The following is an 18,785-nucleotide window of genomic DNA, read 5'->3' as shown; positions in this document are numbered from 1 at the left end:
TCCTTGATAAGAAGAAGCTGCCACTACTCGGAGGGATTGAGAGCTCTGAGAGCCGCTCAGGGGAGGAGTGGAATCCGGTATGCACAATTAATATTAAGAATATGTATATTCATTTTTATATCTACTACAATATTAGGTGCTTGTCTCATCTCTACTTTTACCAGATGCATACACGGACTATTCCATCAGTTCACTGACAGACTGAGCAGCCACCTATCAAGTGTCTATAGGGAGTGCCGTGACATATACACTACTGAGTGGATACCTGACGGGAGAACATTGCTGACTAAATATATATCACCTGATCCGCATTTAGGGGGTAATTCAGACCTGAACGCTGCTGTGAGTTTTCGCACAGCGGGCGATCAGATCTAAACTGCGCATGCATATGCACCGCAATGCATGGCGTGTCGGATGACTACACCGGGCATCGGTGCCTAGCGACGGGATGGTGCGAAAAAAGCAATCGCATGGGCGATCGCAAAGTGATTGACAGGAAGAGGCCATTTTTGGGTGGCAACTGACGGTTTTAAAGGAGTGTTCAGAGAAAAGCAGGAGGGACCAGGCGTTTGGAGTGAGGGTGTCTGACATCAACTCTAGCCACAATCACCAGCAATCCATCGCAGCGGCAGAGTAAGTCCTGGGCTGAGCAGAGACTGCACAAACTGATGTTTGTGCAGCTCTGCTACAAAGGCGAACGCACACATGCACACCACTTTTCCCCTCCCCCTGTAGGCGGCGACTACCTGATCCCAGGGCTGCAAAAATCGTACCCTAGCAATCAGGTCTGAATTACCCCTTAATCGCTTCATAGTTAATACAAAGTTGCACCAATTAATCCTTTCCTAGCTCAATGCTTGATGCCCTTGTGTGCTGTTTTCCAATACCTTAAAGTATGTTTTCAATTTACAAATACACAAAAGTGCCCAAGAAGATCTTTATTAATTTAGGCAAATTTTTGTTGTTAACCACCAGCACTCAGAATGGATAAGAAGCCACAGCAGAGACCAGCTCCACGTAGCCCAGCACTAGAGTGCGGTGTCAGCGGCAGAACCAGGAATGACAGAGAGACCAGCAGGAGGCCTCCAAGATGTTTGCAGTCTGCGGCACGATGGTCAGTGCCCACAGCATCCAAGGCAGGACCGGCCAGTAGAATGGAATAGGCACCATCGAGCCTCTGAAGCCAGAAACAGCCTTCATCCAGAAAATCACCACAGGACAGGGTGTTAATGCCGTCCCTCCTGAATGGTGATTTTTAGCGCCTAATTTTTTTGATGAATTTGGGCACCTTCAGTTTCTGGACGATTTTGGGTGCTTTCGGCACAAATTTTTTTACATTCAGTTTCTGGATGGGCTTCTTAATGATCTTCTTTATGGATGGTTTTTGTTGTTTCTTCATTTGCCTGGGGTCCTTTCTCCCGTTGCGTACGATGTTATAACGCTCTGCCACATGTTGTTTCTGGCGGTGGTCTCTCTGATGATGTCCCATCTCGTGTTCCACATGGTAGTGATCTTTTCCACGGGGTTCATCATCCTCATCGTCCAGTTCCAGGTATCTGTCAGCTGTTGACCATGAAAGAAATTATGAGAAAATGTAAGTACAGAACTACAAAAAACAATGACTATTCTAGACTTAGTTATGAAGCTATAATAAAGCAGGAGTGATGTCACCATGTGTAATATAAAACACTGTCCTAATATCAAGTGTTACTGATTTGGTGGCGCCATGGGCCCTACTGAGGGTTGGACACAAGCCCATGGTAAGAATATGCTGTTCTACATTGTACATGTGCAGAAACACGCACATAATGCCTGGAGTGGTGGATCTGAGGTGGACAGGCATAATCTCTGTACAGTAGGGTGTGTATACTGTATGTACTGTAAGTGTAATACTCCCCCTTGAGGTGCTCAGGGTACTGCATGCCATATGAGCTATTGTATCTTGCCTGACAGAACTAAACATCCCTCCTAAACTACAAGTATCAGCATACGCTGACAAAAACATACTGGTAGATCCTGTGTATTTGTGTGAGTGATAAAACATTACTGTAAGCTCCAGTGGTGCAGGGACTGAAGTGATAGTTTTATAGAACACAACTGAGGGCTCCCCTGGTGGCTGCCTGACCCTCTGCAGTAATGTGGTATGTAAATTAGTAACTATACAGAATTATTACTGACAGTTGTAGTAAGACAAGTGCGCAGTGCAAGTGTTGGCTGCCTCAGTTTAAGACATGCCTGGCAGTGACAACTTCGTAGAAGAAATAAGTATAATTACCTCGCTTGGGTAGATGTTGCTGCAGTAGTGCCTCGATGTCATCTTGCACTACTCCGTAAATTAGCTGCTGGAAGATGTTACTCAGATACTCCTTTAGTGCTTGGAAGCTGAAATGTAACAATAATGAGAAGCTGTCAGGGTACAATAGTGCACAGAGCGCAGCCCACAGACCTGTTCCCCCAATGTATCATCACTGAGCCATAATTCTCATTCTCTTTGTGTTCTACTCAAGTTCTGCCATATTCATAGTCTAACTCATTGTTCTAATGACGTTCTGCAATTCCCATAATGACACCTTCACTGAAGGTGATTATAAATGATTATTTTTTCATTTTCAGTATTCCAATGCAATAGATGGTCATAATAAAACCCCAGAATAAAATGTATATTGACAATTGCATTGTGTATACAGTGTACTTTGTAATTGGTCAAAGAGGAAAAGTCTGGATATTTTCAGCTTCAAACGGCCGCTAAAACAAAAACACACACCTTCATCAGATTCACAAAAAATTTTACACCAGAAAAAAATTGCGCTATCGAGCTGCGGGTTAGTGGACACTCAGAGGTGGGATGTTACCCTCATCCCTAGAAAGAATACCTAATACTATTGAAATTTCTAAGTGTCCTCTATCCTGCGCTCCCCCTAGTTTAAGCAAAACAAACAGAGAGGGGTGGATCTTTACTTATCTTAGATCGGGTATTTTTCTCCCAATGGTACACCTTCTTTATACCCCCTTGTGCTGTCAAACGGGGTGTATATTCATTCAGAGGTGATACATGTAAGAGAGAGGTCAAAGAAAACACTCTAGTGCATTAACCTTTTAACAGTTTAGGCCACAATTCTTTATCGGAAATTGTGGAATGTAATGACAAGAAATGTTTATGATAAAAAAAATTCTGTTTAATGATTCAAAAAAAGGTTCAAAGAAAAATCAGATGATAAAATCCAGGCATAGAATTTTCATCACATAGAACAAGATTCTCATATCCAAGCAAAGTATGAGGGTGGCTTCCTACCAGATTTGGGGTTTTGTAAGTGCACCAAAATTTGTCGCTGTATTGATGTTGCCAACGTCCCCGGGAACGGTCAGCTCCAAGCAATGGGCACCTCGTCCTCTCCTCGTCCAGGTAATCAGCCACCAGGATGTCACAAGTCAGCCAACGCGTTTCGATCCGTGGATCTTTTTCAAGGCATGTCCTTCTGGCTCCTCTTCCCAGCTATTTATACCCTTATAGATTGATACTCCCAAATACTGGGAGGAGCCACTCCCATTTACAATTCAATATGCATACATACATGTTATAATCATCCTATATCCTAATCTAAAAAGGACACTCTATTCTGTACTGTATGGTGTACCCATTCAGGCAAAAATCGCAATTTAAAATGTATATATTAAATAAAAAAACCATAAAATATAAAAATATCGTAACCGGAAGTGCTGTGCGCACCCCCATTCTTTTCCACAAATTCTCTAAGAGGTTGGTTCCGCCTTGTGGTTTGCAATGGTAAGGTTCCCAGTGTAGTTTCCGGTCACCTGACCGTTCTAATCACTGGTTCCCGCCAACAGAAAGACTCCGGTCACGTGACGTGACCGGAAGTACCGTCACCGCCATTTTTGAAAATCCCCAAAACGGACCAGATCGGTCCTGGGTGTTCCTTCCAATTTAATGTTTAAAAACCATGAATGGACATTGAAAAACACATTCTCCCGAAAAGGTGCAATCATTAGCTCATAAAAATCGATAGATTAAATTCGGCAAAATACGGCCGGTCATGTGATCAGACCGGAAGTCCCCTTTCGGCCATCTTTCTAAATCCAATACATACATATTAGTTCAATGGTAAAGTAGATAAAGCAATTCCTGGACAATTTATAATGTAGTAAAATTATACAAAATCGCCATGAATGTTAACAATATTGAAAACAAGATGAAAGATATAATATTACAAATAATAAAAATAATACAATTATGTACACATTTCATATTTGTATCTAAATTGATTCTTCTTGGATACTTGAGATGGTTCATATTCAGGGATTCTTTTATCCAAAATCATATGGTCAAAAATAAGAATTGTGATACTCCAAACATTATGTGGTTTTTCTAATATGAGAAAAAAATGTAATAAATAGATTAATTAAACATGATGTAATATCAGATCTCATACATTTGAAGGGGCTTATTCTTATGTAAGGAACCACTTGACCTCAAAATCCTTATTTAAACTAGTGATGAGCGGATTCGGTTTTACTCGGTTTTACTCGGTTTTACTCGGTTCTCAAAACGGCATCTTATTGGCTCACGGATGTCACGTGTTTTGGATAGCCAATAAGATGCCGTTTTGAGAACCGAGTAAAACCGAGTAAAACCGAGTAAAACCGAACCTCGCTCATCACTAATTTAAACCCCCCGGAATCAAAGTTTTTAAGGAATGTATGTATCGCATCTCAGTTTTTGCTAAAATTGCTGATACATTATTACGCCTCCAGCTCCCTTTCACTTGTTTAAGTGCACCAAATTTAATAAGGTGTTTTACATCTGTTAGGTCCCCTAACCGATTTGCACATACGACAAATTCCACATCGAAAGAAACCTTTCGAAAGGGTGCGAACATTAGCCTTAGGAGGTGAGTAAGCACTCCTTACTAAATTATCTTTTATGTTTTTAGCCTTCCGATAGATAAATTGAGGTCGTTCAGGGAGTACTGACTCCAATAGTGGATCCCCTTTTAAGATTTGCCAGTGTTTTTTAAATATATTTTCAATTTGTTTATGTTGCACATTAAAATTTGTGATAAAAGCCATGGAATAGTCCTTCTCTTTTGATATACTGGACATTTCCCAGCAAATCGGTTAGGGGACCTAACAAATGTATAGAGGTAGATATAAATGGTCAAAACGTTAAGATTGAGGAATTCATAACTTGCACCTCTATAAATGTAATATATTTTTTGGGATGTAGTTGTGATTTGTTTTACATTGGTAGAACTAGCCGGCACTTGAAAGTAAGATATGCCGAACACCTACGCAACATAAAAAATGGTGTGGAAACCCACGCACTTTCAGCTCATTTCAAAAAAATCCACAATCAAGATGTAAAACACCTTATTAAATTTGGTGCACTTAAACAAGTGAAAGGGAGCTGGAGGCGTAATAATGTATCAGCAATTTTAGCAAAAACTGAGATGCGATACATACATTCCTTAAAAACTTTGATTCCGGGGGGTTTAAATAAGGATTTTGAGGTCAAGTGGTTCCTTACATAAGAATAAGCCCCTTCAAATGTATGAGATCTGATATTACATCATGTTTAATTAATCTATTTATTACATTTTTTTCTCATATTAGAAAAACCACATAATGTTTGGAGTATCACAATTCTTATTTTTGACCATATGATTTTGGAGAAAAGAATCCCTGAATATGAACCATCTCAAGTATCCAAGAAGAATCAATTTAGATACAAATATGAAATGTGTACATAATTGTATTATTTTTATTATTTGTAATATTATATCTTTCATCTTGTTTTCAATATTGTTAACATTCATGGCGATTTTGTATAATTTTACTACATTATAAATTGTCCAGGAATTGCTTTATCTACTTTACCATTGAACTAATATGTATGTATTGGATTTAGAAAGATGGCCGAAAGGGGACTTCCGGTCTGATCACATGACCGGCCGTATTTTGCCGAATTTAATCTATCGATTTTTATGAGCTAATGATTGCACCTTTTCGGGAGAATGTGTTTTTCAATGTCCATTCATGGTTTTTAAACATTAAATTGGAAGGAACACCCAGGACCGATCTGGTCCGTTTTTGGGATTTTCAAAAATGGCGGTGACGGTACTTCCGGTCACGTCACGTGACCGGAGTCTTTCTGTTGGCGGGAACCAGTGATTAGAACGGTCAGGTGACCGGAAACTACACTGGGAACCTTACCATTGCAAACCACAAGGCGGAACCAACCTCTTAGAGAATTTGTGGAAAAGAACGGGGGTGCGCACAGCACTTCCGGTTACGATATTTTTATATTTTATGGTTTTTTTATTTAATATATACATTTTAAATTGCGATTTTTGCCTGAATGGGTACACCATACAGTACAGAATAGAGTGTCCTTTTTAGATTAGGATATAGGATGATTATAACATGTATGTATGCATATTGAATTGTAAATGGGAGTGGCTCCTCCCAGTATTTGGGAGTATCAATCTATAAGGGTATAAATAGCTGGGAAGAGGAGCCAGAAGGACATGCCTTGAAAAAGATCCACGGATCGAAACGCGTTGGCTGACTTGTGACATCCTGGTGGCTGATTACCTGGACGAGGAGAGGACGAGGTGCCCATTGCTTGGAGCTGACCGTTCCCGGGGACGTTGGCAACATCAATACAGCGACAAATTTTGGTGCACTTACAAAACCCCAAATCTGGTAGGAAGCCACCCTCATACTTTGCTTGGATATGAGAATCTTGTTCTATGTGATGAAAATTCTATGCCTGGATTTTATCATCTGATTTTTCTTTGAACCTTTTTTTGAATCATTAAACAGAAATTTTTTTATCATAAACATTTCTTGTCATTACATTCCACAATTTCCGATAAAGAATTGTGGCCTAAACTGTTAAAAGGTTAATGCACTAGAGTGTTTTCTTTGACCTCTCTCTTACATGTATCACCTCTGAATGAATATACACCCCGTTTGACAGCACAAGGGGGTATAAAGAAGGTGTACCATTGGGAGAAAAATACCCGATCTAAGATAAGTAAAGATCCACCCCTCTCTGTTTGTTTTGCTTAAACTAGGGGGAGCGCAGGATAGAGGACACTTAGAAATTTCAATAGTATTAGGTACACCTTCATCAGAGCCTACCATCCATCCCTCATCCTAATTCTGTTGCTCCCTCCTCCCCTCTCCTACTCTTCTCCCCAGTTCACCCACCAACTGTTCACCCTTCTTCCTCATATATCATCCCTAGCACTATCCTCACTTCCAGTGATACTTGTCTCTTGTCTTCTACTCTCTTTAAGCGGCTCTGACTCTATGTGCTCACCCTTTACTAGGTACAGACTCAATGGGGGGGGAATTCAGTTGTTTTGCGGGTGCCCAAATGTTATGGGTATCCACCGGAGCAATTCAATTCTTCACCTCTATGGGTACACATACCCCGTGTAAGCACCCATTAGTTCTGCCCTCTGAGGTCTTAAACCACTACTGCTCTATATACAGTATACTTAGAAACCTCATCATTTACACATATGACCAGACTTTGCCCATAAAATAAACCCATACTTCCTCATACATCCCAGATAGGTGATAAGGTAAAATAGATGTCTCCTCCTGTACTATACAAGGCAGCTATTTTATGGGTTAAACCAAAATGCACAGGAATGCAGCCTATCCATTCACTGGGTACCAATGGTGTCACTGAGGCACCTGATGAGCAATATTCATGAGGCAATGGGTCCTGGTGAGGTGTTTGGCTGCATCCTTATGAATATTGGTTAAATACACAAAATGGCTTCCTCCATCATATGTAAGTGACAAGCGCTTCAGGAAAAGTAAATATCTAAGATTAGAGCACCTATGTAATGTAATATAATGTGTACAGAATGTTAGTAACTTACTATGCAGTACAGCAAAGGCATATTCCGGCAAGTATCACCAGGCCGAGGAAACCGATGATGGTACCCACGGTTTTCCAGTCCAGTGTAACTGTTCAGGAAAGAAAGACAGATGAGAGATGCACGTGAGAAACGTTACATGTATATAGAGACATTGGATATGGGGAATTATTACACTTATGGCGTATTCGATTAGCTGCGGTAATTTACCACTGCCCCAATGCCAGGGCTTAACAGGGCTAATTGCACACCCCCTTAGAGAGACAGATCACATCAGTAAGGCTGGTATGTGTAAGCTGCCTACATAATGGATGCTGTGATACTGCCACTTATATCTGCCAATTGGCCGGGTGTCACCTGAGAACAGCTGAGGTGCTGATAATGAGCCTATCGGAAGGGGACAATGCGCACATGACTGCTGCCGGCCTATCGTGTGTGGTTATTTATGGCCAGGATAAAAATGGCTGACTCCTGTGTAATTCAGAAACTGACCAGTAATCCTGTCACAGAGTGGTGTATGAGACAGTGACATGTACAGGCCTATGTGTGCCGCCTACAGAGCTGTACTGCTGCCTGAGGCGCCTCTCTGACACACATTGCTATAACCATAAGGGAGTATGTAACTATAGGGGACTAATAATGTCATTCCCAGCCAACACGGTAAATATCTTCATTTACACTTATACATCAAGGAAATTGGTGCAGAGCAACAAATACAACAATTACTGTACCTTGATGCCAATTAAAGCTCCTCGATTGAGCAGCGTGCGCCAATGGCGCCTCTACCGAGCCTTTAAAAATAAACAGAAAAACATACATTATACATATGTGTGTGTGTTTGTGTGTCTTTAATAAGAAGGTCACATGTGTATTACTTAGACATTACATAACTACAGAGTATTCTGTGACCCAGTCATGTAATAGTGCATGGAGACTCACAAGAGAGCATATCTATCTATCTATCTATCTATCTATCTATCTATCTATCTATCTATCTATCTATCTATCTATCTATCTATCTATCAGCAGCAATTTACTACCACCTAGTGTCTATGATGTCATAATGATGTCATAATGCCACCTATGACCTACTGCATGGAGCGAGATAGCTGGGATGAGGCTCAATAGGCATGTGGTGTGTTTTATATGGCCCTATCTATCTATCTATCTATCTATCTATCTATCTATCTATCTATCTATCTATCTATCTATCTATCTATACATCTATCTGTCTATCTACACACTGTATTTATATTATTTGCTCTGTAGTAATAATAAAACACCCTATAAATACTAGACACAGAATAAAGAAAACCCGGACACAGAAATGAAGCATTATTGATGCTTTTGTTCTGGCAGTGACATTATACTGTAGTGTTACCAGAACAGGAATTACATCGGTACTTATATTGCAGCGACACGTAATGTGGGCGGGTAAATGCTGTAATAAATACATACAGAATAAGAGGGGTGTTGGAAGCTGGCGCTCCCTAAGATACCCCACACGGTGTAAAGAAGGAAATAAGAGACAGTGTAGTGTATATATAATAATAACATAACACTTGTCTGTCTGATAAAGTGACGGGTGTTCAATCTTCTTTTTTCAAATTGCCATAATGTAAAACATAGTAAAATGTAATATACTGCAATATGTTTAAAAAGAAATGGCATATATTTATGTAATTAAAATACTAATAACAACAAATAGGGCGGGCGCATTAGCCATAGGGCTCGCTATGATAATTGGCCTGTAATCCTATTTATTTTTGTTTTTGAAGCCTTACTAATAGAAAATCCTAGAAATAATTCTCTTTTACCTTTAGATGGATATATAGGCCGGCCTTGGGTCCCCATGGTGAGCAAGCTCACCATGAGAAAAATCGCAAAAAGAATAATCTTCATCATTCTTCTCAACTTCGTCCTTAGACGACAACTCCTACTTCACCTATCAAAGCCACACCTCCCAGCAGCAGCAATTTATTACCACCTAGTATCTGTGATGTCATAGTGATATCATAATGCCACCTGTGACCTACTGCATGGAGCCAGCTAGCTGGGATTAGGCCCAATAGGCTTATATGGTGTTTTTAAAATTGTTGACAAAACTGAAAAATAAATATGTATGTTTTACCTCCACCCGTTGTCATAAAATGCAATATAAATGGAGTGGTTACTAAAATGCTCTCTGTACTGTCTGGCAGTCACAATAATGTTCTCCATATTGTCTGGTAGTCACAATAATGTTCTCCATATTGTCTGGTAGTCACAATAATGCTCTCCATATTGTCTGGTAGTCACAATAATGCTCTCCATATTGTCTGGTAGTCACAATAATGCTCTCCAAATTGTCTGGTAGTCACAATAATGCTCTCCATATTGTCTGGTAGTCACAATAATGCTCTCCAAATTGTCTGGTGGTCACAATAACACTCTCTGTATTGTCTGTCGGTCAAACTAACGCTATCCATATTGACTGGAGGTCCCAATAATACTCTCAGTATTGTCTGGTGGTCACAGCGGTCACTAATATGATCTAATATTAGTGACCGCTACACAATACTATTATTGCGTAGCGGTCACTAATATCCTCTTAGTATTGTGTAGGAGTCACTAATATCCTCTTAGTATTGTGTATTAGTAATTAATATGCTCTTAGTATTGTGTAGCAGTCACAAAAATGCTCTCCATATTGTCTGGTGGCCACAAAAATACTCTCGGTACCCATGGGTTAATGATTCATAGGTTAGCGGGAAGTGAACTGTAACTGGACGGGGTGTGCTGAGTCACACAATACAACTCATTTCATAGGAATGTCATGTACATGTCGTTCATTTTGCAAAGTGAAAGAGTCGGCATGGGGGTACACCAAATGTTTCCGCCCAGCGCAGGGCAAGGCCATCCAGCATGATAAGGGCCATCCTGCGTTGCGATTGCATTAAAAGAGCGGTAGCCCGCATATTCAGACGCAGTGCCACTTTCTTTTACCTTGCAGCGGCTGTGGTTGACGTCATGTGGCGGCCCCTAAAATGGTCCGGTCACACTTTCGTTGTCTGGACCACGCCCCCGCAATGCTGCAATGCCACTGCCCCCTGCCGCCTGCCTCTATCAATCAAAATGAGATTGCATCCTCCTGGGATGCAATCGCATTTTAACCTATGCGCACGCACGTTTGCAATGCTGCACATGCACAGACGGGTAAATGAGCTGGTCTGCATGTACGCAGCAACTGCTGCTGAATAAGCTACAACTGTATGCGTTATTGTGCCGCAGGATTTAAAACAACTAATTTTTCATTGCTGCAAATCCCGGCATTTTGAGGTTGAAATATATAAACATTGGAGATGTGCATAGTCTCGTGTTTTGGTTCTAATTTTATCGTCGTGTTTTGGTTTTGCAGAAGCCACTTTCAAGTGTTTTGGTTCGGAATTCGGATTGAAAAGCCGGTTTTGGATTTCTTGGAAATGGATAAAAAATGAAATCATGCCATGCAATCCAAAACCCTGATATCCAGATTTAAAATCCAAATTTTTGACCACGGGGAGGTCCGAACAGGGACTCTGCTCGGTTCCACAAAATTCGGGTAGTTCAGATTTCTAAATAACCAAATTGCACACCTCTAATATATATTTACGTGACCGCTCTTACCTGACAAATCTGGTTGGGGGTCAGTAGAAGCCTCTACTGCTAATTGATATTTCTATTTTTAGGGTTTAATTAAACACAAAATACTGTCATTAATGCATATACAGTCAGGGCCGGCAACAGAAATCTTGGGGCCCGGTACACCGATGACTCCCACAGTCCCCCTCGACCCCTCCTTTTAAAGCAGAAGGTGGTTTTGGATCTGGATTTAAAAAAAACCATAAAAAGAGCCAAGGGCCCAATGCAGACCTGATCGCAGCAGCAAATTTGTTAGCTAATGAGCAAGACCATGTACACTGCAGGGGGGGCAGATATAACATGTGCAGAGTTAGATTTGGGTGGGTTATTTTATTTCTGTGCAGGGTAAATACTGGCTGCTTTATTTTTACACTGCAATTTAGATTTCAGTTTGAACATACCCCACCCAAATCTACTCTCTTTGCACGTGTTATATCTGCCCCCCCTGCAGTGCACATGGGGCTTAATTCAGATCTGATCGCTGCTGTGCGTTTTCGCACAGCGGGCGATCAGATCTGAATGGCGTATGCACTGCACTGCGCCGGCGCGTCACACAGCTGCAACGGGCATCAGCGCCCTGTGACGAGATGGTGCAAAAAATCCATTCGCATGGGCGATCGCAAGGAGATTGACAGGAAGAGGCCATTTGTGGATGGCAACTGACCGTTTACTGGGAGTGTCAGAGAAAACGCAGACGGGATCACCTGGATACAAATAGAGCTGCTATGAGCTTTAAGAAAAATCGCTTCCCATTCTTTATCTGAGAGTGAGTGACCCAAATCTACTTCCCATGCTGAGGCAAATAGGGGAAGGGTCTGTGAGGTAGCAAATTGTAACAGCTTATACAAGGTGGAAATCATGTGGGTTGGGTTATTTGGAGCAACACAAAGTCTCTGGAATGGCGTCAATTCTCTAGAAGCATGGAAGACCCTACCACCTGATTTCAAGAAGTGTCTGACTTGCAGGTACTTCCAAAAATAAGAAAATGTAATATTCCATTTTGTTGTAATATCTGAGAATTGTTTAACTCCCGACGGAGTCGTCAGCTGGATGACCCTGAAAAGCCCCTCCATCGCCCATGTACTAAAGTCGGAGAGAGTGAATCCCGGCGTGAAGTCCACATTAGCTAGAAAAGAGGTCAAGGGGCCGAAGATGGAAGAAATATGGGGCCATTTACTAGAGATGAGCGGGTTCGGTTCCTCGGAATCCGAACCCGCCCGAACTTAAGGTTTTTTTACACGGGGCCGAGCGGCTCGGATCTTCCCGCCTTGCTCGGTTAACCCGAGCGCGCCCGAACGTCATCATCCCGCTGTCGGATTCTCGCGAGGCTCGGATTCTATCGCGAGACTCGGATTCTATATAAGGAGCCGCGCGTCGCCGCCATTTTCACACGTGCATTGAGATTGATAGGGAGAGGACGTGGCTGGCGTCCTCTCCGTTTAGAGTGACTAGAGTACCAGAGAGAGACACAAATTTTGGGGAGCATATAGGAGGAGTACTACTTGCTGCTGATAGTGTGACCAGTGACCAGTGCCACCAGTTTAATTAATCCGTTCTCTGCCTGAAAAAAAACGATACACAGTGTGACACAGTCACACATACCATATCTGTGCTCAGCCCAGTGTGCTGCATCATATACTGTATATCATTATCTGACTGCTGAGTGCTCACTGCTCACACAGCTTAATTGTGGGGGAGACTGGGGAGCAGTTATAGCAGGAGTACATTTAAGTACAGTGCACACTTTTGCTGCCAGAGTGCCACTGCCAGTGTGACTGACCAGTGACCACCAGTATTGTGATTGTCTGCTGACCACCAGTATATTGTGATTGTCTGCCTGAAAAAGTTAAACACTCGTCGTGTGGTGTTTTTATAAACGCATTCTGCAGACAGTGTCCAGCAGGTCCGTCATTACATAATATATACCTGTCCGGCTGCAGTACTAGTGTGATATATATATATTTTAATTTTATCTCATTATCATCCAGTCTATATTAGCAGCAGACACAGTACGGTAGTCCACGGCTGTAGCTACCTCTGTGTCGGCAGTCGCTCGTACATCCATAATTGTATACCACCTACCCGTGTTTTTTTTTTTTTCTATCTTCTTGATACTAGTAGCTTACTTTAGGAGTCTGCAGTGCTGAGTCTGACAGACAGTGTCCAGCAGGTCCGTCATTACATAATATATACCTGTCCGGCTGCAGTACTAGTGTGATATATATATATATTTTAATTTTATCTCATTATCATCCAGTCTATATTAGCAGCAGACACAGTATGGTAGTCCACGGCTGTAGCTACCTCTGTGTCGGCAGTCGCTCGTCCATCCATAATTGTATACCACCTACCCGTGGTTTTTTTTTTTTTTTCCTATCTTCTTGATACTAGTAGCTTACTTTAGGAGTCTGCAGTGCTGACAGACAGTGTCCAGCAGGTCCGTCATTACATAATATATACCTGTCCGGCTGCAGTACTAGTGTGATATATATATATATTTTAATTTTATCTCATTATCATCCAGTCTATATTAGCAGCAGACACAGTACGGTAGTCCACGGCTGTAGCTACCTCTGTGTCGGCAGTCGCTCGTCCATCCATAAGTATACTAGTATCCATCCATCTCCATTGTTTACCTGAGGTGCCTTTTAGTTGTGCCTATTAAAATATGGAGAACAAAAATGTTGAGGTTCCAAAAATAGGGAAAGATCAAGATCGACTTCCACCTCGTGCTGAAGCTGCTGCCACTAGTCATGGCCGAGACGATGAAATGCCAGCAACGTCGTCTGCCAAGGCCGATGCCCAATGTCATAGTACAGAGCATGTAAAATCCAAAACACCAAATATCAGTAAAAAAAGGACTCAAAAATCTAAAATAAAATTGTCGTCGGAGAAGCGTAAACTTGCCAATATGCCATTTACCACACGGAGTGGCAAGGAACGGCTGAGGCCCTGGCCTATGTTCATGGCTAGTGGTTCTGCTTCACATGAGGATGGAAGCACTCAGCCTCTCGCTAGAAAAATGAAAAGACTCAAGCTGGCAAAAGCACAGCAAAGAACTGTGCGTTCTTCGAAATCCCAAATCCACAAGGAGAGTCCAATTGTGTCGGTTGCGATGCCTGACCTTCCCAACACTGGACGTGAAGAGCATGCGCCTTCCACCATTTGCACGCCCCCTGCAAGTGCTGGAAGGAGCACCCGCAGTCCAGTTCCTGATAGTCATATTGAAGATGTCAGTGTTGAAGTACACCAGGATGAGGAGGATATGGGTGTTGCTGGCGCTGGGGAGGAAATTGACAAGGAGGATTCTGATGGTGAGGTGGTTTGTTTAAGTCAGGCACCCGGGGAGACACCTGTTGTCCGTGGGAGGAATATGGCCATTGACATGCCTGGTGAAAATACCAAAAAAATCAGCTCTTCGGTGTGGAAGTATTTCAACAGAAATGCAGACAACATTTGTCAAGCCGTGTGTTGCCTTTGTCAAGCTGTAATAAGTAGGGGTACGGACGTTAACCACCTCGGAACATCCTCCCTTATACGTCACCTGCAGCGCATTCATAATAAGTCAGTGACAAGTTCAAAAACTTTGGGCGACAGCGGAAGCAGTCCACTGACCAGTAAATCCCTTCCTCTTGTAACCAAGCTCACGCAAACCACCCCACCAACTCCCTCAGTGTCAATTTCCTCCTTCCCCAGGAATGCCAATAGTCCTGCAGGCCATGTCACTGGCAATTCTGACGAGTCCTCTCCTGCCTGGGATTCCTCCGATGCATCCTTGCGTGTAACGCCTACTGCTGCTGGCGCTGCTGTTGTTGCTGCTGGGAGTCGATGGTCATCCCAGAGGGGAAGTCGGAAGACCACTTGTACTACTTCCAGTAAGCAATTGACTGTCCAACAGTCCTTTGCGAGGAAGATGAAATATCACAGCAGTCATCCTGTTGCAAAGCGGATAACTGAGGCCTTGACAACTATGTTGGTGTTAGACGTGCGTCCGGTATCCGCCGTTAGTTCACAGGGAACTAGACAATTTCTTGAGGTAGTGTGCCCCCGTTACCAAATACCATCTAGGTTCCACTTCTCTAGGCAGGTGATACCGAGAATGTACAGGGACGTCAGAAAAAGACTCACCAGTGTCCTAAAAAATGCAGTTGTACCCAATGTCCACTTAACCACGGACATGTGGACAAGTGGAGCAGGGCAGGGTCAGGACTATATGACTGTGACAGCCCACTGGGTAGATGTATGGACTCCCGCCGCAAGAACAGCAGCGGCGGCACCAGTAGCAGCATCTCGCAAACGCCAACTCTTTCCTAGGCAGGCTACGCTTTGTATCACCGCTTTCCAGAATACGCACACAGCTGAAAACCTCTTACGGCAACTGAGGAAGATCATCGCGGAATGGCTTACCCCAATTGGACTCTCCTGTGGATTTGTGGCATCGGACAACGCCAGCAATATTGTGTGTGCATTAAATATGGGCAAATTCCAGCACGTCCCATGTTTTGCACATACCTTGAATTTGGTGGTGCAGAATTTTTTAAAAAACGAGAGGGGCGTGCAAGAGATGCTGTCGGTGGCCAGAAGAATTGCGGGACACTTTCGGCGTACAGGCACCACGTACAGAAGACTGGAGCACCACCAAAAACGCCTGAACCTGCCCTGCCATCATCTGAAGCAAGAAGTGGTAACGAGGTGGAATTCAACCCTATATATGCTTCAGAGGTTGGAGGAGCAGCAAAAGGCCATTCAAGCCTATACAATTGAGCACGATATAGGAGGTGGAATGCACCTGTCTCAAGCGCAGTGGAGAATGATTTCAACGTTGTGCAAGGTTCTGCTGCCCTTTGAACTTGCCACACGTGAAGTCAGTTCAGACACTGCCAGCCTGAGTCAGGTCATTCCCCTCATCAGGCTTTTGCAGAAGAAGCTGGAGACATTGAAGGAGGAGCTAACACGGAGCGATTCCGCTAGGCATGTGGGACTTGTGGATGGAGCCCTTAATTCGCTTAACAAGGATTCACGGGTGGTCAATCTGTTGAAATCAGATCACTACATTTTGGCCACCGTGCTCGATCCTAGATTTAAAACCTACCTTGGATCTCTCTTTCCGGCAGACACAAGTCTGCTGGGGTTCAAAGACCTGCTGGTGAGAAAATTGTCAAGTCAAGCGGAACGCGACCTGTCAACATCTCCTCCTTCACATTCTCCCGCAACTGGGGGTGCGAGGAAAAGGCTCAGAATTCCGAGCCCACCCGCTGGCGGTGATGCAGGGCAGTCTGGAGCGACTGCTGATGCTGACACAGGGAGCTGAGATGGTGGATTCCAGTGGGGACGAATTGATAATCTGTGAGGAGGGGGATGTACACGGTGATATATCGGAGGATGATGATGAGGTGGACATCTTGCCTCTGTAGAGCCAGTTTGTGCAAGGAGAGATTAATTGCTTCTTTTTTGGTGGGGGTCCAAACCAACCCGTCATTTCAGTCACAGTCGTGTGGCAGACCCTGTCACTGAAATGATGGGTTGGTTAAAGTGTGCATGTCCTGTTTATACAACATAAGGGTGGGTGGGAGGGCCCAAGGACAATTCCATCTTGCACCTCTTTTTTCTTTAATTTTTCTTTGCGTCATGTGCTGTTTGGGGAGTGTTTTTTGGAAGGGCCATCCTGCGTGACACTGCAGTGCCACTCCTAGATGGGCCAGGTGTTTGTGTCGGCCACTAGGGTCGCTTACCTTACTCACACAGCTACCTCATTGCGCCTCTTTTTTTCTTTGCGTCATGTGCTGTTTGGGGAGTGTTTTTTGGAAGGGCCATCCTGCGTGACACTGCAGTGCCACTCCTAGATGGGCCAGGTGTTTGTGTCGGCCACTAGGGTCGCTTACCTTACTCACACAGCTACCTCATTGCGCCTCTTTTTTTCTTTGCGTCATGTGCTGTTTGGGGAGTGTTTTTTGGAAGGGCCATCCTGCGTGACACTGCAGTGCCACTCCTAGATGGGCCAGGTGTTTGTGTCGGCCACTAGGGTCGCTTACCTTACTCACACAGCTACCTCATTGCGCCTCTTTTTTTCTTTGCGTCATGTGCTGTTTGGGGAGTGTTTTTTGGAAGGGCCATCCTGCGTGACACTGCAGTGCCACTCCTAGATGGGCCAGGTGTTTGTGTCGGCCACTAGGGTCGCTTACCTTACTCACACAGCTACCTCATTGCGCCTCTTTTTTTCTTTGCGTCATGTGCTGTTTGGGGAGTGTTTTTTGGAAGGGCCATCCTGCGTGACACTGCAGTGCCACTCCTAGATGGGCCAGGTGTTTGTGTCGGCCACTAGGGTCGCTTACCTTACTCACACAGCTACCTCATTGCGCCTCTTTTTTTCTTTGCGTCATGTGCTGTTTGGGGAGTGTTTTTTGGAAGGGCCATCCTGCGTGACACTGCAGTGCCACTCCTAGATGGGCCAGGTGTTTGTGTCGGCCACTAGGGTCGCTTATCTTACTCACACAGCTACCTCATTGCGCCTCTTTTTTTCTTTGCGTCATGTGCTGTTTGGGGAGTGTGTTTTTTGGAAGGGCCATCCTGCGTGACACTGCAGTGCCACTCCTAGATGGGCCAGGTGTTTGTGTCGGCCACTAGGGTCGCTTAGCTTAGTCATCCAGCGACCTCGGTGCAAATTTTAGGACTAAAAATAATATTGTGAGGTGTGAGGTGTTCAGAATAGACTGAAAATGAGTGAAAATTATGGTTTTTGAGGTTAATAATACTTTGGGATCAAAATGACCCCCAAATTCTATGATTTAAGCTGTTTTTTAGTGTTTTTTGAAAAAAACACCCGAATCCAAAACACACCCGAATCCGACAAAAAAAATTCGGTGAGGTTTTGCCAAAACGCGGTCGAACCCAAAACACGGCCGCGGAACCGAACCCAAAACCAAAACACAAAACCCGAAAAATTTCAAGTGCACATCTCTACCATTTACGCGATGTCTTCCAGAAACAGAGAGTAGGAGAAATAGTTGGGTGCGCAAAGGAAGGCTTAGGGAGGGGATGGAGCCAGGGAAAAATTTCTGAGTATTGCTGCATATATAGGGCTTCCAACTCCACCCATTGTTTACACTCCCAATTCCTAGTCCAGTCCAAGATTCTATTAAGCAATATTGCAGTGCCGTAACTAGGTGTGTGCGGATGGGGCATTGCACACAGCGCTAAAATGCCTAGTTACGG

At 43.4% G+C, this 18,785-nt stretch overlaps 1 protein-coding gene across 2 annotated transcripts in view; it reads right to left on the bottom strand.

Annotated features, from left to right (window-relative positions):
* Nucleotides 1-933: 933 nt before the first annotated feature.
* LOC134968598 (uncharacterized) overlaps nt 934-18,785 on the bottom strand; it is an 87,327-nt gene continuing 69,475 nt past the window's right edge. Inside the window, exons 1-5 of one of the 2 annotated variants that reach the window (XM_063944103.1) lie at nt 9,731-9,872; nt 8,645-8,704; nt 7,917-8,004; nt 2,276-2,382; nt 934-1,563 (exon numbers count right to left, since the gene is read on the bottom strand). In XM_063944103.1, the coding sequence (XP_063800173.1) occupies nt 1,256-1,563; nt 2,276-2,382; nt 7,917-8,004; nt 8,645-8,704; nt 9,731-9,818 (651 nt within the window). In that variant the 5' untranslated portion in view covers nt 9,819-9,872 and the 3' untranslated portion in view covers nt 934-1,255. Of the gene's footprint in view, nt 1,564-2,275; nt 2,383-7,916; nt 8,005-8,644; nt 8,705-9,730; nt 9,873-18,785 lie in introns of those variants that run through there. The other variant, XM_063944104.1, reaches the window with a different exon arrangement.

This window comes from Pseudophryne corroboree, chromosome 11, assembly GCF_028390025.1.
Source record: "Pseudophryne corroboree isolate aPseCor3 chromosome 11, aPseCor3.hap2, whole genome shotgun sequence".
Lineage (NCBI taxonomy): Eukaryota > Metazoa > Chordata > Amphibia > Anura > Myobatrachidae > Pseudophryne > Pseudophryne corroboree.
This window is presented reverse-complemented; position numbering and strand designations above follow the sequence as displayed.